Source organism: Nematostella vectensis, chromosome 9 (assembly GCF_932526225.1).
Source record: "Nematostella vectensis chromosome 9, jaNemVect1.1, whole genome shotgun sequence".
NCBI lineage: Eukaryota > Metazoa > Cnidaria > Anthozoa > Actiniaria > Edwardsiidae > Nematostella > Nematostella vectensis.
The window spans coordinates 10,610,947-10,634,726 of record NC_064042.1 but is presented as its reverse complement, the minus strand read 5'-3'; the positions used below and the strand labels follow the sequence as shown (position 1 = coordinate 10,634,726).

Sequence of the window (23,780 nt, the reverse complement as noted above, 5' to 3'; positions counted from 1 at the left end):
TGTGCTGGACCGAGTGCAATTGAAGAGTATAGCCACTTTGTGTATACTGCAGGCGAGAGTAATGAATCTTATGGTGATGTGTGCCGAAAGTTCCATGAACTTTGTCGAGGAGCTAAGAATGTCATTTATGAGCGACTGCTCTTCAATCTTAGAAACCAAAAGGAGGGTGAACGAATTGACAACTTTGTTAGTGAGCTAAAACGGCTTTCATTAAACTGTGACTTTGGAGCACTTAGAGATTCATTGATACGAGACCGTATTGTGGGGGGAGTAACCAGCGATGAATTGCGAGGGGAGTTGTTGAAAAAGCCAGACCTTACCCTACAAACCGCGCATGATTACTGCAGAACTTATGAGGCGACTGAGCTGCAGAAGTATAAGTTTGTTCCACAGACAGTAGTCCCAAGTAAAACAGTGTCTGTGCAACCAGTCCAAGTTAAGAAAGAACAGCCGTCTTGTAAGTTCTGTGGATATCGCCATTCATTTGCACACCCAACACGATGCCCAGCCTTTAAAAGAAATTGCAAGATTTGTAGCAAAACAGGCCATTTTGCAAAGATGTGTAAAAACAAACAGAAAAAAGATCCAGAAGTGCATGTGGTGGAACAGGAGTATGACTCAAGTGACAGCAACGAAACCCACACATACTTTGGATCCATTGAAGTCGGAAGCGTGTTACAGAACCAGCAACCCAAAAAGAGCCTGATAAAAGTCATGATAGCAGGAAAAGAGGTCAAACTGAAAGCAGACACGGGTGCGGAGGCTACTGTCATCCCCTACAACTTGTACAAGAGCATCACCAACAAGCCGTTGAAACGTGTACACCAGCCTTTGAAGGGCTGGCTTGCGACTAAGCCCATCTACCCTAAAGGATGTGTCCGCCTTCCAACACAGTACAAAGATCGAAAGATAGATCTGTTATATCTTGTAGTTGATGGAGAGTTCACCCCACTACTAAGTTGTGAGGCTTGCCTTGATCTTGAAGTCCTACAGTTCATGGATCTCACATTGCTAGATTCACCATCAGCACAAACATCAAACATCGACTTGTCCAGAGAACAAAGCAAAAGTACCACAACCCTCACAAGTGACCCTGTTCTGAAAGATTACCTTGATTGCTTCAGTAACAAACCAGGAATGTTACCCAACAAAGTACACCTAGAGGTAGACTCTGCAGTAACTCCAGTTATACACGCACCCAGAAAGATCCCAGTATCCATGTTAGACCCAACTCAACAGAAGCTGAGAGAGATGGAAGAAGATGGGATCATTGTTAAAGAAGAAGAACATACCCCTTGGGTCTCTTCGATGTTAGTAATCGATAAACGAAAAGGCAAAGAAAAGAAAAGCCCACCAACCAAAGACAACATCAGAATATGTATAGACCCACGTGACCTCAATAGAGCCCTCAAGAGACCCCATTATCCGATGGCCACAGGGGGCCCAAAACAAATAATATTATAACATCACCAATCAAATCCCGTAGAGAAAGCACCTCTCTCTGTAGAGGGGGATAAGTAAATTGATCGCCTTTCCTGTCAGCGATTGACCTTTGCGTCATACGATACCTAAGATGTGCGCCATCGTTATACATGGTCAGCGGAACATTGGTACTGTGTGTGCCCGTCACCGTGTTGTTCGCATAATTCGTACATGCAAGCTTTTTGTGAAGCAGAAGCTACTTCTTTAGGGAAAGAAAGACGGGGAACCGGTGGAGACCCGAATTAAAGTTCAAGAGTTAAGTTCCCTTTTTATCCGTACCATTTATCAAGCTCCTCAAATATCATAACAATACTAGTTATGTAGAGCAAACAACATAATTTATCGCTGAGGGAATTCTAAATCTATATTTATGAGACGAGCCGTCATTTTTATTAAAAATGTAGCATTTTCCCGATGGAAGGCTCCTCTAAACTCTATAATTTTGTGATAAAATAATCTATATTACATTCTTATCTGAGGACTATTAAGTAAGCTTAAATAAAATTAAAGGCTTTAATCGTGACATGTTCTGTTTGTCGTGAAATTATAAAAACATAGCCGCGATAAAAGCATTGATTTATGTCAGACAGATATATTATTTACAAAAAGTCACAGAAATGTAGGCTCACAATTTTAAGCAGTGATTTTCCAGTGCTTTAGTAGTTTGCGACAAAGATATAATTTTTGCTTGACTTTACTTATTTTGGGGTCTTCAGAAATGTCATCTGATGTGGGTTCAGTGCATTTTCGAAGGAAGAACGTTTTTTCCCAGCGCATTACTTCTTCTTTGAGCTGGGAATGAGCTGAGAGCACTTTTGTTTTGATTTTAGCCAGTGTGGTTTCGTATTTCCTTTGGATATCTTTATCAAAGGGATGCTCTCTCAATTGTGTCTTAGCCTTGTCCAGAGTTCTCACAGCATGAGAATCACTGTAGTTTTTCTTTGTTTTAGTCTTCTTTGCTTGTGTCGGGACCCTTTCAGCTCCCTCGCGGGAGCCAAACTGATTGCTTTTGGAGATTCACGGTTTATATGCACCATGGTACTCTTTCCCAGGCCCACCTCCTATAAACCCGACCAATCACAATCTCAAGATCGGAAGATCGGCATACTCTAATGACCAATCAAATCCCGTAGAGAAAGCACCTCTCTCTGTAGAGGGGGATAAGTAAATTGATCGCCTTTCCTGTCAGCGATTGACCTTTGCGTCATACGATACCTAAGATGTGCGCCATCGTTATACATGGTCAGCGGAACATTGGTACTGTGTGTGCCCGTCACCGTGTTGTTCGCATAATTCGTACATGAAAGCTTTTTTGTGAAGCGGAAGCTACTTCTTTAGGGAAAGAAAGACGGGGAACCGGTGTAGACCCGAATTAAAGTTCAAGAGGTAAGTTCCCTTTTTATCCGTACCATTTATCAAGCTCCTCAAATATCATAACAATACTAGTTATGTAGAGCAAACAACATAATTTATCGCTGAGGGAATTCTAAATCTATATTTATGAGACGAGCAGTCATTTTTATTAAAAATGTAGCATTTTCCCGATGGAAGGCTCATCTAAACTCTATAATTTTGTGATAAAATAATCTATATTACATTCTTATCTGAGGACTATTTTAATAAGTAAGCTCAAATAAAATTACCGGCTTTAATCGTGACATGTTCTGTTTGTCGTGAAATTATAAAAACATAGCCGCGATAAAAGCATTGATTTATGTCAGACAGATATATAATATACAAAAAGTCACAGAAATGTAAGCTCACAATTTTAAGCAGTGATTTTCCAGTGCTTTAGTAGTTTGCGACAAAGATATAATTTTTGCTTGACTTTACTTATTTTGGGGTCTTCAGAAATGTCATCTGATGTGGGTTCAGTGCATTTTCGAAGGAAGAACGTTTTTTCCCAGCGCATTACTTCTTCTTTGAGCTGGGAATGAGCTGAGAGCACTGTTGTTTTGATTTTAGCCAGTGTGGTTTCGTATTTCCTTTGGATATCCTTATCAAAGGGATGCTCTCTAAATTGTGTCCTAGCCTTGTCCAGAGTTCTCACAGCATGAGAATCACTTGGGATGCATTTGAGAACATTATTAGCCAAAGTTGATTTTGAAGTAAAAGATGATTGAGCTTGACTAACAGACTGGTTGTGAGGGACAGGCTGTTCAGGTGGGGGCTGATGAATTGCCTCATGTGAGCCGGTGTTTATGTGGCACTGTGTCTGCAGGTCATCTAATTTCTCTTCAATTACTTCTTCTTCATCCTGGGGCTGAAGGTCTACAATGTCTTCATCATATCCCTTCATGTCTGCCTCCTCTTCAGTTTCATCATCATTCACTTCCTCTTGCATGCTTATTATGTGAGCTTCAGTTTCTTCACACTCCTCTGCTCTGTCTTCCTCCTCTTCCTCTTTATCATCATCATTAAAAAACCCAGTGAGCTTGCTCACTTTTAAATCACCATCATCATCATATATCTTGACTTTGTAGTGTGGAATTGGAATATCATTGTTCAAGCACTTGTCCCAGCACTCTTGTAGATAACTTCTTTCTGATTTTATTGTCTGTGATCTAAAGTGATGAAGTGGTGGACCAGCTGTCCTTGAACCTAACTCTTGGGGGCCATCAAAAAACTCCACACCACTAGCAACTTGCCTCCACCATACACCCTCTCCACACAAAAGAAAATCTGAGATGCGCTCCAGGTGAGCCTGATAATCATTAGGGTGTCGAAGAATATATCTGTTTGGAATGATTGAGTTGGATAGTGCAGATGATGACTTGGCAATACTGTTGATTTTGGATACTTGTTCACTCAAGGTGTTTCTGTGTTGGTCAGCTAGCTTTAGTTCAGCCTGCATACGAACTAGGCCGGGTGTGATTATTTCACCAGGACGTCTGCTCGAGGTATTTTCTGCTATTGCAGAGAAGGTGTTAAAGTGGCTCCTGCTGTTCAGTATTTACAGATCGACCACTGACCAGTCTTGACTGGATTGGGGAATGGACAACAAGAGAGTGGAAGTAGCGCCCATACAGCTTTCGATTGGTCAAGGACTTTGTTTCCTTGATAACCTCTTTCAAAGTCATGGCATGAAGGAAGCTCTGGTTGTGGAGACACAAAATATCTCTTGGACATCTTTTGCTTGGGTGGCTATACAATAGTCTTGACACTTCTGTTAGAGTATCAAAGACTGTTTGTGGTTTCTCAGACATGACACCTGTCAAATAAAACAAAACCATTTTGAGTAAATTTACTTTATCCGCTACTTTTTCTGTTGTTGTCAACTCTCTAATAATTAATGTTTAATAGAAAATTTGCAGGTTTGCTGTCATAATTTAGCTAACATGCAATTATTTTAACTTGATCTTGATTGTGTTTCCTTTAAGTACAATGTGTAACTTACCTCTCATTTGCTTTCCAAGAACAGCGCATAGATGCCTCATGTCTGTGCCTCTTAGCTTGTCTTTAGTGCCAGTGACAGTAGCTTTTACCCTTTCAAATTCTTGTTTTTCTTGTTTTTCTAGGTGCAGTGGCAGTTCTTCAACTATGTTTGAGATGTGTTCCTGAAACAAAATCCTGAAACAAAGGTAAAGTGTAAGATAAATAATTTCAATCTTATTCAATATTTGGAATAATGATGTGAACATTGGTGTCCACTTTATGTGTTAATGTAAAAGTCAATTTGCATAGCATTGTAAATATTGTGATCTGATTTGCTTGCTACTCAATACAAATTCCCCCATTCCACATCAAACCCCCCTTTTTATCATTTTTCTAGCTCCATCATATGTGAAATGTTAAAGGTTATTTTCCATACCTATGTTGGTTTCTTCTAGCTCTTTCTCTTGGTGAGGAAACATCAAGGCCGGTACACTTGAATTCCTCCAAGCTCTTGACTTAGATTGTCCTGAAGGCTCTTCCTGCAGCCGAAGTCTGCTATGCCCCTGGCCCTGCATTGCACCTCCAGCTCCTTTATCTTTAAATTATGGAAGGGCTTAACTCCAGCATTTCTTTTGTTTTTTTCCTGCAGGGCCTGAAAGCACTTTCGCCTTGTGATCTGCAAGTGAGAGCTCTGGACGCCGGAAACAATATGTTAAATTAGAATACATTCTTGTGTCACCACTGCAAGCACTGCAGCCAGCATTACCACCTTTCTGCTCTCCACTCTCAAACTGCTGTTCAGGGCCATCACCATGGAAGAAGCGCATAATGTCATTTACCTCTCTACCTGTTGAAGTGGAACATTTGTGTCCCATGTCCATCAAGCATTCTACTCTTGTTTCTATGTAACACAGCTTCTCTGCTTCAGAAGAGCCACATCGCCCAATAATGTAAACATGAGGCTTCTCCACTAGACTGATAACATCAACATCACATGGCCATATTCTTTCATTTCATCGCTTGTATAAAAAATGCTGGATCGTACAGAAACTGAACGAGCAAAAAAATGGCCATGGTTCATTGCTGTTGAGTTATCACTCCAAACCATGATGTGCCTGGTGCTCTCGAGCCTTTTTAGCTTCTCCTTAGTATCTTCATGGTCTGGAACCATCTGGCTGCAGCAGAAGCTTTTTGTATGTTCTTGGAACTACCAGTTCCCCGAGAACATACTCCTTGCTTTCTATTTTAGCCTATAGAAACAAAAATATTATGTTTAGAAAATAAGAAAGGGCCTTATTTTTTATCTATATTTTTTACTCATTAGCAAATGAATAAAGTGGATTAAGATACTATGTTAGGAGTTGTTTTACCTGCAATGTTTCTTTTATCTTCTCATTTGTCCTTGGAACCGGGACAGTCACCTCCCCACCATACATCCTCTGGAGTTTTCTCCGTATCCGGGGTGCGTTGGCTCGGTGGTAGGTCTGGAATCTCTTTAGGTCTACCCCTTCACTCTCAAGGAACTCCTTGACAACCATGTTGCCCAGTTTTGTTTCAGTGGAGATGCCGTACCTTCTTGCTAGGTCAGAGAAGTTGATCTGTGAAATAAATGTAATGATTCAATATATATATATATATATATATATATATATATATATATATATATATATATATATATATTATAAATGAGGGAAAAGGATGAAGAAGGGGAAAAAATGTTTGACGTTACATGTATTTGGTAAAAAATAAATAAACAAACCTGTGTATTGTCTGCCATGTCATTATCTTCCCCAAGAAGTCCTTCTTTGTCAAAGTCAACTTCACATGGTGGTGGTGAATGACGCTTTTTTTTTACATTTCCCGTTGTTTTCGAGGTGCCTCCTCTTTAGTACACGAGACGACGCCTCGCTTTTTGTCTCGAAGTAGAGAGCAAGTCGTTGTTTTTCCTGTTGAGAATACGACTGCCTCGTGGCCAGGAGAACATCGCAATCTTGCTTTGCCATCAGTGTTTGCATGTGTATCTTTTCTGTAAGCGCCCTCTGCCACCTTTCTTGTTTGAGCTGATTTCGAGATTTTTTTAGTTGCAGGCCTAGACTTGGGACTTTGGTTTGAGCCTTGGCAAAGGTCATTCCAGTCAGTTTTTCAAAAGGACCGGAGATGCTAGCACATATATTCTTAGCGATCGATTTTGCAGCTTTGGCGCTTGCTCTCGGATTGTTCTTTCCCTTTCCTTGCTTTTTCGCTTCCTTGATTAAAGCCAAGGCTGGTTTAGTGTTTATAATTGGTTTTTTACATTATTTGGAATGGAAGCCAGCAGGGAATGCATTGGGTAATGGTGTGTCAGGCATCCATTGCAATCACGGAGAGTGTGCTTCTTTTTTTCTTTCTCTGTCAGGGATTGCCATTTAAACGAAGAAAAGTGCTTAATGTACCTTGCCCGTGCAGATGGTGTTATTCTTCGTATGGAGTTGTTTAGCGCCTGCGATCTCTTTCTGAACGTGGTGAAGTCGACATGGAATACACGTTGGAACTCCCCGCCAAATTTGTGCAGATAACTTAGCCAACGCTGCTCTATTTTTTTCTCGAGCTTCCCCTTTTCTTCCTGGTAGCTCTGTTTTACCGCAACTCGTGCAAATCCACAACCAAAAGTCCCCGCCATTACTACACAGTATAGTATATTTGAGGAGAAATACTTGATTTGACCGTAAACTCAATAAATCGTTTCGAAAATCCCGCCTAAATTTGAGCTTGTTTTTATTGCGGCTGATAAAATCTGTCACGTTTCGGATATTATAGGAGTTGAATTACGCATATTGGGTTAAATATTAGACGTTGCCCAATTCTAAAGCTTAGGAGAAACTTATTTGCTTCTAAGACAAGCAAAATTACGCTGCGTCATTCATCAAAATAACACACAGGTAGATACAAATTCGTACCCTATATTAAATTGAATTTAATCAAATTGGAAACAAACAATACATATAATAACAAATGATTAATGTTTCAGCTAATTGGCATAAAATACACACTTATTCTCGGTGGGAAACAGCCTACATCGCCGGCTTCTGTGATATTTCCCTTTCCTTCGTCCGCCATGTTTTACTTGGTACCCTAGCCTTGTAAATGAGTTCCTCAGTTCCCATTCGCTGATCCATTCCTATAGAAACACTCATCTGTAGTGCCCAGTTCCTTTGGCGGCGTATAAACAAAATGGCTGCGGACGTTTTCAGCACGGATAGTTGGACTTGGAAATGCACGTAGTCCAGTTCAAAATCAAGACTTATTAGAATAAAAGCAGTCTCAACTTCAAGAATTCGTGTATATCTTGTAGAATATAGGTGGATGAGTACGACCTGTTGTAAAACAAGTCTTAAAGGCCGGTCAGATAATTGAATTCGAAGACGTATTTTTTGTAGTAATTTTATTTAATGCGACCTAAACTCTTGTCCGTAGCGATCCAGCTGATTCTAGCTCATATGATCCCTTAGTTATCATATAAAGATATTGGAATGCTTATTTTATGCATCTTCTGATTGGACTTTCTCGAAATTCGATGGGCCCTCCATATCTGTTTTAATAGTGTAGTATTTCAAGGTATCTTTCATAGAAAACTTTTTTTCGAATCTCCGGATTAAGGATTAAGAATCAAATAATCGTTACAATTTTGAAGACAATATATGCAACCATGAATATTTTATTGATTATTTTCGATTTTCTGCTGCATTGTACGGTAAAGCCCTTGCCTTAATCTACCTAGCTGCCAAACGATTTGCTTTGCGATTTAGTGAGTTGAGATGGCGGGAAAAAAGGGCGGGAGGGGAAGAGAAGAGAGTATGGGGTAGGGGTTCACCAACCCCGGAATTGTGTATAAAGGAGAGCGCGAAAACGGGAATACCAGTAGCAGCTAGTAACAAAAGGGGCAGAAGTATGGACGAGACAAGAGATTCAAAGGTCAACAACGGGTAGGTTTAGGTGTTTTTTGTCACGTGACACGAGTGAGGTCAAAGGTCAGAAAAGGGTGCATGCGCCCCACTTTGTAATAAAGTGATTGTCATGGTGAGTGTAGATGGCGGGAAAGTAGTAGTGAGACGTGTGAATTCGTGTCGTACTCGACTGATCTCATGCTGAAACGCTCGGATAATAGTTTCCCTTATAAGCCATAGACGCCCGGGAGGGTTTCTTCCCATGTCGACCTGATAGGGATTCTCGTCGTATTTTTTAGGGGTAAAAATCGGACCTTAGGTATTTTTTAGGGGGTATTCGAGAAAAAATTGGCTTTTCTCTTAGAAATAGGGTACTTTTTAGGACAATTTTGGGTCGTGCAGGTATTTTAAGGGTATTTTTCGAAATTCCCGACGGGCATCAGACAGATAGATTTATTAGAGCGCCGTTAACAAAGATGTACAAAGGCCATTATTCTCTAATATTATAAGTAAGATTGTCTAATTAAAAAGCAGTCATAAATGTATTTTGCCACAATGCTGTGGGGTTTTTTTTTGAGCTATTAAATCTGTAAAGTTTGGGAAATGCCTATTTAGTTTTTGGGAAAGAGTATTTCTAAGTACTTTGTAAATTGGGCAAGAAAGGACAAGAAAGTGTTCTTCCCTATCACTTTTACCCTGAACAACCCCCCCCCCTTCCTCTCCCTGGAGACGACTCAACTTTGCTCCAATATATAAGCCCATAGACAAGTCGATTTTTAGCCTGCGTGTATCCGGTTTCATTCCCTGCTAGCAGAGGCCTCGTTTCTTTGTATTTCGCTGGCCTGGAAAAATACAAAGGAAAGAGGCCTCTGCTAGCAGTGAACCGGTTTCAAAATTCTTTTTGAAACCGGATGCACGCAGGCTAGTCGGTTTGCCGCTTTCGAGTGTTTTGCCAGGCTTCGTGTCAGAAGTGACGTCATTAACGAATAAGCCCCTCAGCCAATAGAAAGGGGACAAGGCTAACACTCGTTTGTGACACTGTGACAGTCGCATCGACAGTTCGGGGCAGTGTATGCAAAGATTAACCAAATTTTATCCATCTAAATGTTTCTCAGTCCGAGAAGGTTCAAAGCTTTTTGTTGTTAAAGACCCTGATTTTATAGTAATAGTTAATGTGACAGTCATTGTTTAGTCCTGGACGGCAAGAGCCTGGTAATGAATCTGCCTTATGTCTTTCCCGCCGTTATTCAAATCAACTACACAAGCTTGTGTAGTTGCAGTGAACAAAACGAATTTTTAGCGACATTGTCCCTCATAATAACCACCTGATTTCGCTATTCGCGAGGTAAGATATATATTTTTACATCTTGCTTGTCAAAGTTTGTAAAACTCTCGTATTTTAACGTAAACAATCCTAACAGTTTGTTCCCGCCAATTTTTATATGGAAGGCCTAGTGTGAACCCGATCGAGCCGCACAGAGCGAAATTTCCCTGTTAAACTCTAAATACTTTAATAAGTTGCTCTACTACATTTGCAAAACATAGCCTTATTACTGTAGGAACACAGCGTTATAATGATGCTTAAATAGACTGTAGTTTTGGCAAATTTTATACTCCTGAAACCGGAGCTCCATTATCGAACGGTAAAGCGGTTTGTAATTATAACCACGCACAAAAAAGAAACATACAGTTTTAGGTGATTTCGATTTCAGGACTCAATCGTAATCTGAGAGAAAATAGGCCTTTCAATTAGAAATGGTATTTTCTAGGGGTTCGCAGAAAGAGGCGCTACGACCCAACGTTTTCTAGATTATTATGTGGCACGCGCGTAATTGATTTTAATTTCGTTATGAAATTTAATCATTTTTTACCGCGCTGCTTTGCATTCAGTTTAAGCGCGATTTGTAAAATTCTTTCAAATCCTAAAGGGTTAAGCTTCACAGATTGCAGCCGTGTGTTTTTTAGGCATAGATAACAAGACGATTGCAAAATAATGATGACAAGCCGATTGCAAAATAATGATGACAAGCCGAATTTCTCGAATTTCCCGACGGGCATCAGACAGATAGATTTATTAGAGCGCCGTTAACAAAGATGTACAAAGGCCATTATTCTCTAATATTTATAAGTAAGATTGTCTAATTAAAAAGCAGTCATAAATGTATTTTGCTACAATGCTGTGGTTTTTTTTTTTGAGCTATTAAATCTGTAAAGTTTGGGAAATGCCTATTTAGTTTTTGGGAAAGAGTATTTCTAAGTACTTTGTAAATTGGGCAAGAAAGTGTTCTTCCCTATCACTTTTACCCTGAACAACCTCCTCCTCTCCCGGGAGACGACTCAACTTTGCTCCAATATATAAGCCCATAGACAAGTCGATTTTTAGCCTGCATGTATCCGGTTTCATTCCCTGCTAGCAGAGGCCTCTTTTCTTTGTATTTCGCTGGCCTGGAAAAATACAAAGGAAAGAGAAATTCTTTTTGAAACCGGATGCACGCATTTGTTGATTGACCCTTGCAGTGAAGCGAGCGCGAGGTGGAGAGTTGTGGAGCCTTCAAGGTATTTCGCCAGACATCAAACCATTACAACATTCATTCTCATTTACTGACTATATAGAAGAGTTGGAGAATAGCAATATTAGTTTATTTTAAGGCAGAAATTCGCGTATTGAAAATTGAAATTTTTTGGATTTCTTGAATGCAGCGTTGCATCATTGAAGTCGCATGAGTATCACAAATATCACAGGCGAAGGGTCATAAGGTAATACAAGAGGGTTTTCTTTTGCCATAAGGTTTCTCCTGTAGCCTTTCTTGACTAAACTGGTTGCACTTCGTGAGTCTTTCCCGCCATTTCTATATTTTTACTGTTGTGACTCTGTCACACTGTTTTGTCCGCCGTTTTGTCCTACGACAAAAACTGACTTCCCATGTTGTCTCCTGTTTTTCCGGCTTAGTTTTCTTGTGTTTGAAACTGTACTTTGTGTTTTCACCATAAGCTTAAGTGATATTTTGGATAATTCTTCACTTACAAACAATAATTTATTCAGCTCCGAAATCAGTCGCCTGTAAATTCTGCGAAGGATTTGCATATTTCTCTGAGCCCTGATTGCGATGCGCTGTTGTTGTGTCAGTCTCACGGTAGGCCAGTCACAGTTGGGTTGATGACAAAGAGTTAGTGATTGCGATCGGATTGCGTTGTTGTGTAATACTGCTTGGAGTTTTTCTACCAGTGGGTTCTAAGTGCATTGTTGATTGAGCGCGTTGGTTCAGTTTACGGGCGACTCGAGTCCAACTTGTTTTTGCCACCCTGCATTTTCATTGTAGTCTTTTAACTATTTTATTCTACTTAACTTTACCTTGATTATTGAGGAGAAGCTCTGGGACTGGGTAAGATGTAATGATAGGGTTGTATAAAATATAAGATACAATTCAAATGCAAAGGGTGGGGAAATATACCTATTTCACAAAAGGTTGTCTGTGCAAATGGCTTATGGATACTAATTATTGGTAAAATTAAAGGTGTTAAACAAAGTCCAACAATATCAGAGCCTACAGTAGCATTGGTAACTTTAATGGATAATTGTTTTGATTTATCCATATTCTTCGAGACACGTGGCTACTTTCAATTGTAGAACTGCCATTTGCACTGACAACCTTTATTGAAACGGGTGTATAATGTATTTTGAATAGTCGATGTCTCCCCTTATTTGAAGTCTTATGTCCACTACTGATGATCATTGTTATTAAAAAGGTTACCCCAGCAGCACCAACCACTGTGGATCAGGACTCAACCTCTCCAAGCTCTACTGTAAAACAAGCTCAAAAAACAACAAAGAAACAATTACCTACTTTAATGAAATGGTTCAGTCCGAAATCTAAGGACGAAACACCCACTCAGCACAACCAAAGGTGTGAAAGCAACTCTGACGGTTACTCTAGTGCCGAAACTCTTTCCCAAGATAACCTTGCTGCCTTGTCTGAGGTTGATCCTGTGTATGCAGAGTTGCTGAAACAAAAACAGCTACAAGAGGAGGAAGATTTTAAGCTTGCACTAAGACTGCAGAAAGAATTGAACGCTGAGGCTCGGGAGGAGCAAAGATTGGAACGCTGCAAAGGGACAGTAGATGGCTACTTGTTACGTAAGCATGTAACATCTACTAGGACTACAAGAAAGGATGACTGTCATGAAAAATAAGGGAGTTTTTTTTGAATAAGTACAGTTTGGTAAAAAAATTTTAACATTTCTACTTCTTGAAATCTTTTTTACATTTTTATAAAAAAAGTATGGAGTATTATAAAGATATATTTTTTTGTAGGCTGGGAAGCTTGACACGTTTTATGTGAGGCTTTATTTTAATTGCTCAACCCTTGAATTTTTCAATTTGTGATATATTCTCGGATCCGTTTCAACCAAACAACTTAAATCCCAAATCTTAATTGTAAATCTAACATATAGCCAAATTTGTTGTTGCAGTTTCAATGCTTTGGTGCATTTTCGGATCTGTCAAACATGGAAGGAGGCAGGTGTAAATAAGCTTGCCTCTTTCAAGTTCAGTTAAAAACATGACTCTAGCTTTTCCCAAACAATTGCATTGGCAAGTGGTTTTTATGCTAGAATATGATTATTGATGGATAAGAAAATGCAGCAATTTTTTTCGAGTTTTGAAAATGGAGGGTGTGATACAACGAATTTGGTTAAAAAAGCTGAGGATTTTAATATTTGAGATGTAAACTATATTAGCAGGGGAAAACTCTTTTTATATTTCATCAAATGAGACATTCCTATTGGGTTAGTTGTTTGTTTATTGGCAAGACCTTAACATCAGGCAACATTACAGTAACTCCCAATCATGCCCCAATAAGAGCAAGGGGAAGGCAATTATTATTTTTAGTTCTAGTAATAGCCCAGGTTTGGTATGCTGTAAAAGAACTGGTCCAGAGCATAGAGGTTTAGTCTCCTACACATTGGGCTCAAGCAATAGTGTGATTTAGGTCAGAAAAACTGTATAGGAGGTTTTAGTATTGAATGCCTCTTGCACTACTTCAATCCACTTTACCCATGAGCCTTGTTTTCCTGACAGGCCCGTAGCCAGGATTTTGAGCAGGGGGGGGTTTGTTTGGACCATTTTCTCTTAGGTAGCTCGTCCTAGCTCAAAGTGGTACTCATATTTCCTTCAATAGAGTGAACCTTTCAGTCAAATTGGGGGTTCTTCAGAATACCCTGAAACACCCCCCCCTGGATAAGGCCCGACTGTTAAGCCCCATGCAAACAGTTCCCACATTATTCCACAGACAATTAAAGCCGCATTATCACCAGTTTACTTCCGGTTGATTACGTAACAATCTCAGATGATTTTTAACGGAAAACGCGAAAAATACTTCAAAATATTGAAAGCAGTATGTCTATTGGAAGTTTCTTTGAGGTTGTGATTGATAATTAAGAACGGATGGCCTGTTATATATCTCGGATTATAATGGATTCTTTTGTCTTTTAACGGTTGAGGTTCCCGGAAGTAAACTGGTGACAATGCGGCTTTAACCAAAAGACAAAGGCACATACTTAGTATTGGTCAATTGGGGGTGAGCAGTGGTAGCTTTTATGCAAATAAGTTTAAGATAATTGGCGGCCAAGTTTCTGGTGTTCGTTCCCTTGATGTTTTATGTTTCCTGTGTTTGATGTGACGTTGCGTTCTCTGATTTAGATCTCCCAAGCCCCTCTTGCATCAAGGGAAACCATAGGAATCCTGAATACCTCTAAAGAATGGGCTGATTGAGGAGAGAGTACGCACGCTCCCACAACGGCCTTAAGTCCACTTTCGGTTCTCAATAGACGTGCTATTTGTAGACAAAACTATAAAGCATAAGCTAGATCACTCTGGTATTAGCATACTTGTAGGCTTTGATAGTTTTTCCGGCACGAAAACCCCGAAAACACGAAGTGTGCCGCCATCTTGGATAACGCGCTCCGCAGGGGGAGGGCGGAATGCGCCCCCTGCGGAGCGCGTTATCCAAGATGGCGGGCGTGAGGTTTTCGTGCCGGAAAAGCTATCAAAGCCTACAAGTAGGCTACTCTGGTATGTCATTAGTCAGACTTTATTTGTAGCCAAATCCGACAATAAACGTCCCATGGAGATCCTGCCAAGGCATAAAAAACCCTCTGATCAGATTTTTATCAGAAAACTCCCTCCCCCCAAAAAATTAGGTCCACTTTTTCCGATTTCGCACGCCCCCAAGAATAATCCTGGGTACGGGCCTGTATTCGCATATCTAGAGCTCGTAATGATCTAATTCATCCGAGTCGGGAGAGGAATTCACAAACGATGCCAACATTGCCTCCATGTCGTCCTCTGCTTGCTTCAGGGAGCATCCCTGAAAAACACGCAATGTAGTTTGATTAAAACATGCAGTAAATGGTAAAAACTATTTCCCTAAAGGTTCAGTCATCTTTCGTTTTACTGTCACCGTACTGTTACGGAATCACAGACATACCAACTCACAGGCTCACCAACTCACAGACTTACCAACTCACAGGCTTATACCAACTCACAGGCTTATACCAACTCACAGGCTTATACCAACCCACATGCTTATACCAACTCACAGGCTTATACCAACTCACAGGCTTATACCAACTCACAGGCTTATACCAACTCACAGGCTTATACCAACTCACAGGCTTATACCAACTCACAGGCTTATACCAACCCACAGGCTTATACCAACTCACAGGCTTATACCAACTCACAGGCTTATACCAACTCACAGGCTTATACCAACTCACAGGCTTACCAACCCACAGACTTATACCAACTCACAGGCTTACCAACTCACAGGCTTACCAACCCACAGACATACCAACTCACAGGCTTACCAACCCACAGACATACCAACTCACAGGCTTATACCAACTCACAGGCTTACCAACTCACAGGCTTATACCAACTCACAGGCTTACCAACTCACAGGTTTATACCAACCCACAGACATACCAACTCACAGGCTTACCAACCCACAGACATACCAACTCACAGGCTTACCAACTCACAGACTTACAACTCACAGGCTTACCAACTCACAGGCTTACCAACTCACAGGCTTATACCAACTCACAGGCTTATACCAACTCACAGGCTTATACCAACTCACAGGCTTATACCAACTCACAGGCTTATACCAACTCACAGGCGTACCAACTTACAGGCTTACCAACTCACAGGCTTACAAACTCACAGGCTTATACCAACTCACAGGCTTATACCAACCTCTCAGTCAGTCTCAGTACCTAGCTCGAATATTTTCACAGTTTCGCGATACTCGATGCCTTATTTTCCCGGAATACGGGAAAATAATGCTACAAGTTTAAGATTTATTTATAGCTATCTGCAAGTTTCACAATGACCCCCCCCCCTCAAGGGTCAAGTGACCCATGTCAAAGTTAATCGTTTGTTATCCTGCCTAACTTTTAGCATAGCAATTCCGGTTTTCGCCCCTCTGCAGTGTCGTAACCGAAAGGATAACTTTCACAGTCAATCGCATGATTCCGTCGTAGACAACATTTACAATCATACTTTGAAACGCAGACCTGATCAAATAAGGGGGCGAAATTTGACAGGAAAAATAAAACAAAGTTGTACAAGGGCCAACTTTTTATATAAGCTTAGACTTCCCGTTAAACTTTGTTTGTAACAATAGTAACCTCGTATCGTGGTTAGGTGATATTGTTACACTATAATTACACACGGCAACCCCCCAAAAAGGTGTATTTGTCATTGTATTTGTACAAATGACTCGAGTTCAAATAAGGCGAACTCAAAATAGAGCTACTTGCTCAAACAGCATTGTTCACTGACGATGCACAATATCCTATAACACAGAAACCCTGTACACGGTACGCCCCAATAGACCTCGCTGTCACCACGTAAAATGATGTGTGATGTACACAGCGGTTACACGGCGAACAGCTGAGGGGACACTCATTGTAAATTTAGTTCATAATTTGTGTCATGTTTGCAAAAGAACAGTCGAAAAATAAACTAACAGAGGATCTGACTGTTTCGATCTAAAACACCATATAAAAATATTATAGTATTAGGGAATTACATAAAAATATTTATGAATCTTGTACAATTCAAACGGCAGTCAGTCTATGGGGAGACTGTCAAAGCTTGCAGCCATGACGTTTTAAATGAGGCAAATATTGTCCCTATCCCTCCCTCCCTTGGGGCGCGACTAGTCACGCCCCCTTCCGTGTATAACCACGGAGTGTATTCCTTGTACAAGACTCTTCTCGTGGTCTTGTTAACCGAGGTGCTAATACTGCATTGGAGCCGTCTTGGAGTAAAAGATGTTGTGGATTTTTGTTGCTTTAATCGCCAGCGTCGTGGCGTCACCGCATGATAGAGAAAGGCGGGAAAATGGTAAGGAAACGGAAATAACGGATCGGTGAACTTACTTACTTTTTGGGGGATGCGGGGTTTAGCATTTTTTTTACCGGGATTCCGAGGAGAACCAACCGCGATTCAGGAATGTTTGACGGGGTCGGGATTAAAAAAAAAAAATTTGGGAAATCAGAATTTCAAAAAGAAACTGTTTGAGAAAATGGGAACTTTTTTTGCGGGGGGGGGGGGGGGAGTGATTTTGGACTTATAGTTTATAGATGCAGCGAGAATCATAATCTGCAATTAGGGTTCACTTGACACTTGAACTCCGTAGGTCCAACAAAAACCCTATGATGCAGATGGTATTCATTTCGCAGCACTGACCAACTACCTTACTGCGAATTTGGACAATCCTAAAACCCAATGCAATGAAGAATTCAATTTTATAGAATGGTGAGAATTTCCAATTTTGGAAACCAAAAGAAAAAGTCCGATTTAAAAAAAAAGTATTTGTGCTCAAAGTCTCGGGCCCATAATGCACTACGATGCCATGTTGAACTTTCCATATTAGGCTACCAGTTGTTCGAGGGGGATATTATGTTCACCGCTGAGCAAATACGGGCCGCTGAGCACGGCCAGGACCCGGGCTCTGTGGGAGCTACTGCGCGTGGCCTGAGACAGCAGGGCCGCTGGCCAGGGGGAGTTGTGCCGTACGTTCTTGACAAGAGTGTCAGTAAGTTGTCAGTGAACCTTTATGTTTATAGTTTTGGGAACACATCGATGGAATAGAAAATAAATGTAGTCGATTGATTAGCAGTATTATTCATTCAGGTGCAGGGGCGGGTCCAGAAGTTCAAAAAAGGGGGGGGAGCAAAAGTTTCAAGAAAGGGGAGGGTCGGACTTATTGTTCTTCCGTATATTTCCTTATATTTCTTGTATTTTAAAGCCAAGTTTCTGAAAAAAGGTGGGCGCCTCCCCCCCCCCCCCCCCCTTAGACCCGTCCCTGAGTTGGAAATTGGTTGCTGTCGTGATGATGAAGATAATAATGATAATGTTGTTGATAGAATGATGCAACGTTTTTGGTGATAATGATGTTGTTGTTGTTGGTAGGATGATGCAATGTTGGGAATGATAATGATGTTGTCATCGATATAATATTGCAATGCTGGTGAAAATGATAACGATGATTAGGTTGCTATCAATTCAGGGCTGTAGCAGGGGGTGGGGCACTGGGGGGCACGTGTCCCCCCAATATTTTCAAAAATAATAAGGAAATGACCAGTAGGGGCGTGGCTGTGCCCCCAATATTTTCTGAATGTTTCTGTATTCTGCCCCTCCGATATTTTGAGGCCTACTATGGCACTGCAAGAGGATGATACAATGATGTTGTTGAAGCTGTTGATGCGGTTCTAAATGTTGGTCAATCTGATGATGGAGACATTAAATGTTAGTTATATTAATAATGATAATTATCGTAATAATCATGCTACTGATGATGATGATCCTTTGCCAAGCCACGCACATCACCTTAATGTACTATTATCGATAGAGAACCCCTTCCTGAACTCTCTTGGCCTCAAGGGGCCTTCCGAGAAGGCCATCGAGGGCGCCATCAAGGAATGGCAGCAGAAGACATGCATCCGCTTCGTGCCACGTACCGACCAGAAGGACTACGTGCAGTTCTTCGATGGAGGCTTTAGCAAGTAAAACTACGCAAAAAGTAGATCTAGGCGCTTTACTTCTCGATACCACGCGTATAAACAAAAGCCATAACTTATGCAATTCGATTCGATTGAATCCATCACTGCAAGGAGTCAAAAAAAGGGAAGGAGGGCAGATGGAGCCCCCTTCTAGCAGCCAAAACAACAGTAAATGCATGGTACACTACTAACACAGGCAAAAAAGGCATTATTAGTGATCTTGGCTACGCCTTTATGGTCAATAATAACTAAGTTTCAATACGTAAAACGGAGATGAGAGTAGAAGAGAGTCAACTTTTCTCTAAGTTTGCGGTCAAACGATCTATGAGAGTGGATAAGAGTTGTCACTGGAATTTTGTAAATATTATCTGACTTCGAGATTCAAACTTTCTTTAAACTTTTTGCCGAAATATTCCCAGCCACCAACTCATATCTGACGCCATAAAAAGTAGAACCCTCAACAGCTCTTATGTGGAATATGAACACGTCCATAGAGTCGACGGAAATCGCCAAGAGTGCGTGAGAGTACAAACTTGAGTCATTAAACTCTTATTGGCTCTCATGTCCGTTTGATCGAGGTTTAAGCGCAGGGCGTAGAAAGGGGGGTTCCTCTTGGCGGCCAAAATGGGATCATTTCTTATTAAGGAATCTTCAAATACTATGCTTCCATTCATTTGATACCTATGACAGTGCACCCCCGTCCCCCTTAGCCAATCCTGGATACGCGCCTGAAGTATGCTATATTTCTAGGTGCTGGTCCTACGTGGGTCGCATAGGCGGCATGCAGAAGATTTCTATCGGCTTTGGCTGTTTCACTCAGGGAGTCGTGGTACACGAGATTGGCCACGCGTTGGGTGGGTCACAGGGTGATACTCCCAAGCGCAATGCATTTAGCAATAGGCAATGACAACTAAAACTTTAAAGCCGCATTGTCACCAGTTTACTTCCGGTCGATTACGTAACAATCTCTGATGATTTTTAACAGAAAACGCGAAAAATATTTCAAAATATTGAAAGCAGTGTGTTTACTGGAAGTTTCTTTGAGGATGTGATTGATAATTTAGAGCGGATGGTATGTTTAATATCTCGGATTCTAATAGATTCTTTTGTCTTTTAACGGTTGAGGTTTCCGTCGGACCTCCGGAAGTAAACTGGTGACAATGCGGCTTCAAGCGATGACGACTAAAGCAATTAATCGATGACGACTAAAGCAATTAATCGATGACGACTAAAAGCAATTAAGCGATGACGAAAAAAAAATTAAGCGATGACGACGAAAACGTGGACGGCGACGGCAGAAAATGATGAAACAGGGTTGAGAATTTAATAGCAGCACGTGAAAATACGTTCTGTCCATACATTACAGCCGTTTTTAACGAAACCACGTGAAAACACGGTCAATTGAGGACGCCATGGTTTGCCCTGTAAACTGCTTTGACTACATCCGCTATTGTAGAATAATGTCCTTCGTCTATTTCCATCTGTTTCTTAACCTAATGTTTTACTTTTTTGTTGGAATTGAAAACGCGAACGCATTATTTTTTTCGATCTCGTTGTCCTAGCCGTCGTCGTCGTTCTTTCTTAGTTCCCATAATAGCGGAACATCTCTTCCCTATTTTTTCTATTTTTATCTGATTCTTAACCTAATGTTTTACTTTTTTCGATGGAATTGAACGCCAAACGCGAATAACGCATTATTTTTTTCGATCTCGTTGTCCTAGCCGTCGTCGTCGTTCTTATAATAGCGGAACATCTCTTTCCTAGTCAAATATTTGAAAAAAAATTGTGCTACGCAAAATGCCCCACAAAGAGGCAACGTAATAGGGTGCGGTTTTTGTATCCGGCACGGCAGAAATTTAAGAAAACATTTAAAATTACATACTGCTAGAAGGGCTTACTTCCACTTTATCTGTTGTAAAAATCACACTTAAAGATTACATTCCCCCCTTCTGCTGCCGTATACCAAACGCCCCTAGTGGAAGAAACGCGAGAGAACGCGGCCCCAAATACAACCATTTCCGCCGATTATATTGGCCTAGCCCGTTAAATGAATGTTGTGGGTGATGTCTATGAGATAGCTCTAGTTAGCTACACTATTGTTCTTTTTCTGAGACCATATTGTGTCGCTTGGGTTCCAGGGTTCTACCACGAACAGAGCAGGCCTGACCGGGATAATTACGTGGAGATTGTTTGGAGCAACATCAAGGAAGGTAAATTCACAAAGCAGGCGCGTTTCTAGAGGGGGTAGGGGAGGAGGTGGGGGGGGGAGGTCCCGACCCCACCCTGTCTAAATCTCTAGACACGCCCCTGTATAGTAAAACAACCCAATCGAACTCGAACCAATAACTCGAATTTCCTCGTTAACCAGCAAGCAAGTGAGAGATAAGGCTTTCACGACACATGGTCCTTCGAGCCGGATAGCAAAAGTGTAGTTGAACCATCGTACAGGGGCTGTAAAGGTCGTATCGCTTAGGGACCATTTAGTACCTGACGCGGTCACGCGAGTAAGGGGGGGGGGGGAGGGGTACAAACTCTTGCTCTCCAAAAAGTGAGTCATTTCTGTTGAAGGATCTTCGCAAATACATTCCTTATTCCATATGATACCTTAGACCCCCTAAGACTACCTAAGACTAAAAAATCCTGTTCGAGATCGTAACGATTACAGGTTTTTAGTAACGAAACTCCATTTCAGAAAACAAACACAACTTCGAGAAGTACAACCACGGAGTGATTGACAGCTTGGGCGTGCCGTACGATTACGGATCTATCATGCACTACGGGAAGCGCGACTTTGCCAAATGGCCTTGGCAAACCACAATTAAGGTCAAGAAATCAGGCGCGTCTATTGGTCAGCGGTCACACCTCAGCGCGCTGGATGCAAAACAGATGAACCTGTTTTATAACTGCAAAACGAAGGTTTAATCGACCGTAAAAAATAAAGATACTGAAAACCATTTAAAAGTCTTTATGCCGTCATAAATAACTGTAAAACGGAAAGCTTACTCTTGACTAGTAGCTATAGTTAGACGTGTAACAGCATAAGAACCGTTTATCCGGAAAATATGATTTTTTTTTCGTTTTTTTTTTTTTTTTTTTGGGGGGGGGGTAATAAAAACTACGAAACATCATCATGTGCGCGCGAAATTTCGATTATCAACGATGACCTGAACAATGCGTTGATTTCCTAATATGTTGCTTACATGCTTCCTCGTCGTCTGTGATGTCTATGTTATCTCTCTTACTGTAATCTGGATTCATATGAAAACACTAACAGCAAAAAGAAATGGTACATACCATATCCACAGTAGAAGCCTCTGCATTCGTTGCTGCGGCCGCACTCTTATTCACACGAACTTCACCGGTGACCATTCTTTCTGACCCTTGCGTTGTATTTTTGAGCTCAGGACTTGTCTCCTCATAACGAGTTTTCTTTGGCGGGGGAACATCTGGCACTTTCTTCACGACATTTTCGCTTCCATTCGATAAACTTGAGGGCATGTTCTTGGTTTTACTCATTTCTCCGTAATTACTAATTTTTTTAACAGAGTTACCCTTGGAATTTGACAACAAATGATCTAGCGTTTCGACTGTACTCCTGGTTTCTGTGGCGATAGATTTGGGTGCATGCTTGGGGTCCGAGAATTGATCTTCTGGGTACACCATTTTACTTGATTTCCTGACATCATTTGTAGTTGTCGTCTCCATGGGCTTCGACTCTGAGGTTGTGCAGCTATCCATTTGTCGTCGTGATGCATCTACAAGGTTGCCTGTTTGCGAAGTACTGCTATCAACACCGACAATGTTCCCGCGAGTTGGCACGTCTGAAGGACTGGTCTCGTTCATCCTGGGTTCTTGATCATCAGAGCGCATGGTGCTAATACTCTCACCGCTGACTACCAATGACTTCTGGCTCTCTCGGCTTAGCTCATCATTCGCGTGAAGTGGTGGCCTTTCTATGGAGCTTGTAAAGTGAAAAGCTGATTGTAACTTGACAAGTTGGAACGTCTCTCCTAGCGTGGGGACAGCCGGGTGCATCAGGGCGGTAGTCACGGTCAACGCTTCGCGACAATAGCATGAAATCTGCAGCACGATAATAAAATAATATAATATATTATAATGGATGAATATTATTTCCAAAAAAGTAAACACCATACTAAGTCATTAATTCAGGGCATTTAATTGTTTTATTTTTTCAAGTCACAGTTTAAGGATATGGTAAGGGATTAAATATGAAATAGTTATATCGGAACCCTCAACATCAAAGAAAAAAATCGTTAAAACCGAGAAACATTTATAGCAAAATATGTGACAAATATTGAATTTCAGTGTGGATAGTATAAAATCATAAATATAAGTACGTGTATAAACACGGATTTCACAATATACGTGCGTGTATACACACGGATTTGTACGGGTATAGTCCAGTAAGCAGTAGTAAAGGGAGTATATATATATATATATATATGAGGCGGAAGTGATGTTATGAATAATTCACTGAAAATGAGTAGATATGAGAAGAGGAGGTGAAGTCATAAAAACTGTCATTCATTTATATGTATATATATATATTTTTTTACATAAGCGTCATGTTTTATTGACAATATTACCTGAAGACTTGGATCCTGCATCCCACACGTGAAGCATTGAACTGCACAGTGAATAATGGAGGGGGCACCGGGTGGGCGACAGATGAGGCATGCTAGGAGGCCCCGGTACAGACCCTGCCGGCACACCACATCTGAGTAGGGAGGGGGGAGTGGGTAGGTAGATTGACACTGTAGGATGAGTGACAGAACTGCTGATTGAAGATCCTGGAAAAAGAAAGACAGATAATATAGGATTGGTCAAATAGCCATATGCTTAGTAATTGAAGCCGCATTGTCATCAGTTTACTTCCGGTCGATTGCGTAACAATATCCGATGATT

General features: G+C 41.0%; 5 protein-coding genes across 5 annotated transcripts in view; 3 read left to right on the top strand and 2 right to left on the bottom strand.

The window, feature by feature from the left end:
• The window catches only part of LOC5512697 (E3 ubiquitin-protein ligase rnf168), a 32,714-nt gene extending 18,882 nt beyond the window's left edge, over positions 1-13,832 (top strand). The window contains exon 4 of the mRNA XM_048732015.1: positions 12,528-13,832. Within this exon, the coding sequence (XP_048587972.1) occupies positions 12,528-12,971 (444 nt within the window). The 3' untranslated portion in view covers positions 12,972-13,832. The remainder of the gene's footprint in view (positions 1-12,527) is intronic.
• LOC116605640 overlaps positions 2,465-23,780 on the top strand; it is a 48,996-nt gene continuing 27,680 nt past the window's right edge. The window contains exons 1-2 of the mRNA XM_048732007.1: positions 2,465-2,868; positions 5,001-5,063. The gene's annotated coding sequence lies outside the window, so the exon portion shown is untranslated. The remainder of the gene's footprint in view (positions 2,869-5,000; positions 5,064-23,780) is intronic.
• LOC125572132 lies at positions 3,222-5,025 on the bottom strand. Its single transcript, XM_048732013.1, has 2 exons — positions 4,880-5,025; positions 3,222-4,693 (listed from the first exon to the last, which is right to left on the bottom strand). Exon 2 carries the CDS (start codon positions 4,334-4,336, stop codon positions 3,251-3,253), a length of 1,086 nt encoding a protein of 361 aa, XP_048587970.1. The 5' UTR covers positions 4,337-4,693; positions 4,880-5,025; the 3' UTR covers positions 3,222-3,250.
• Positions 14,358-23,780, bottom strand: part of LOC5499745 (proline-, glutamic acid- and leucine-rich protein 1-like) — a 33,003-nt gene continuing 23,580 nt past the window's right edge. Inside the window, exons 11-13 of the mRNA XM_048732004.1 lie at positions 23,462-23,665; positions 22,149-22,934; positions 14,358-15,145 (exon numbers count right to left, since the gene is read on the bottom strand). Coding sequence (XP_048587961.1) covers positions 15,044-15,145; positions 22,149-22,934; positions 23,462-23,665 — 1,092 coding nt within the window. The 3' untranslated portion in view covers positions 14,358-15,043. The remainder of the gene's footprint in view (positions 15,146-22,148; positions 22,935-23,461; positions 23,666-23,780) is intronic.
• On the top strand, positions 17,027-21,808 carry LOC125572133 (astacin-like). Its single transcript, XM_048732016.1, has 6 exons — positions 17,027-17,193; positions 17,726-17,887; positions 18,704-18,857; positions 19,605-19,708; positions 20,993-21,064; positions 21,547-21,808. The coding sequence occupies exons 1-6, from the start codon at positions 17,121-17,123 to the stop codon at positions 21,774-21,776; spliced, it is 795 nt and encodes a 264-aa protein (XP_048587973.1). The 5' UTR covers positions 17,027-17,120; the 3' UTR covers positions 21,777-21,808.

Bases quoted from the DNA above. Each gene is read 5' to 3' on its own strand.
- LOC125572132 (XM_048732013.1), bottom strand. From the start codon at position 4,336: ATGCAGGCTGAACTAAAGCTAGCTGACCAACACAGAAACACCTTGAGT.
- LOC125572133 (XM_048732016.1), top strand. From the start codon at position 17,121: ATGTTGTGGATTTTTGTTGCTTTAATCGCCAGCGTCGTGGCGTCACCG. The intron at 17,194-17,725 runs GTAAGGAAACGG...TTTCCATATTAG, and splicing joins TAGAGAAAGGCGGGAAAATG to GCTACCAGTTGTTCGAGGGG. The intron at 21,065-21,546 runs GTAAATTCACAA...ACTCCATTTCAG, and splicing joins TTGGAGCAACATCAAGGAAG to AAAACAAACACAACTTCGAG.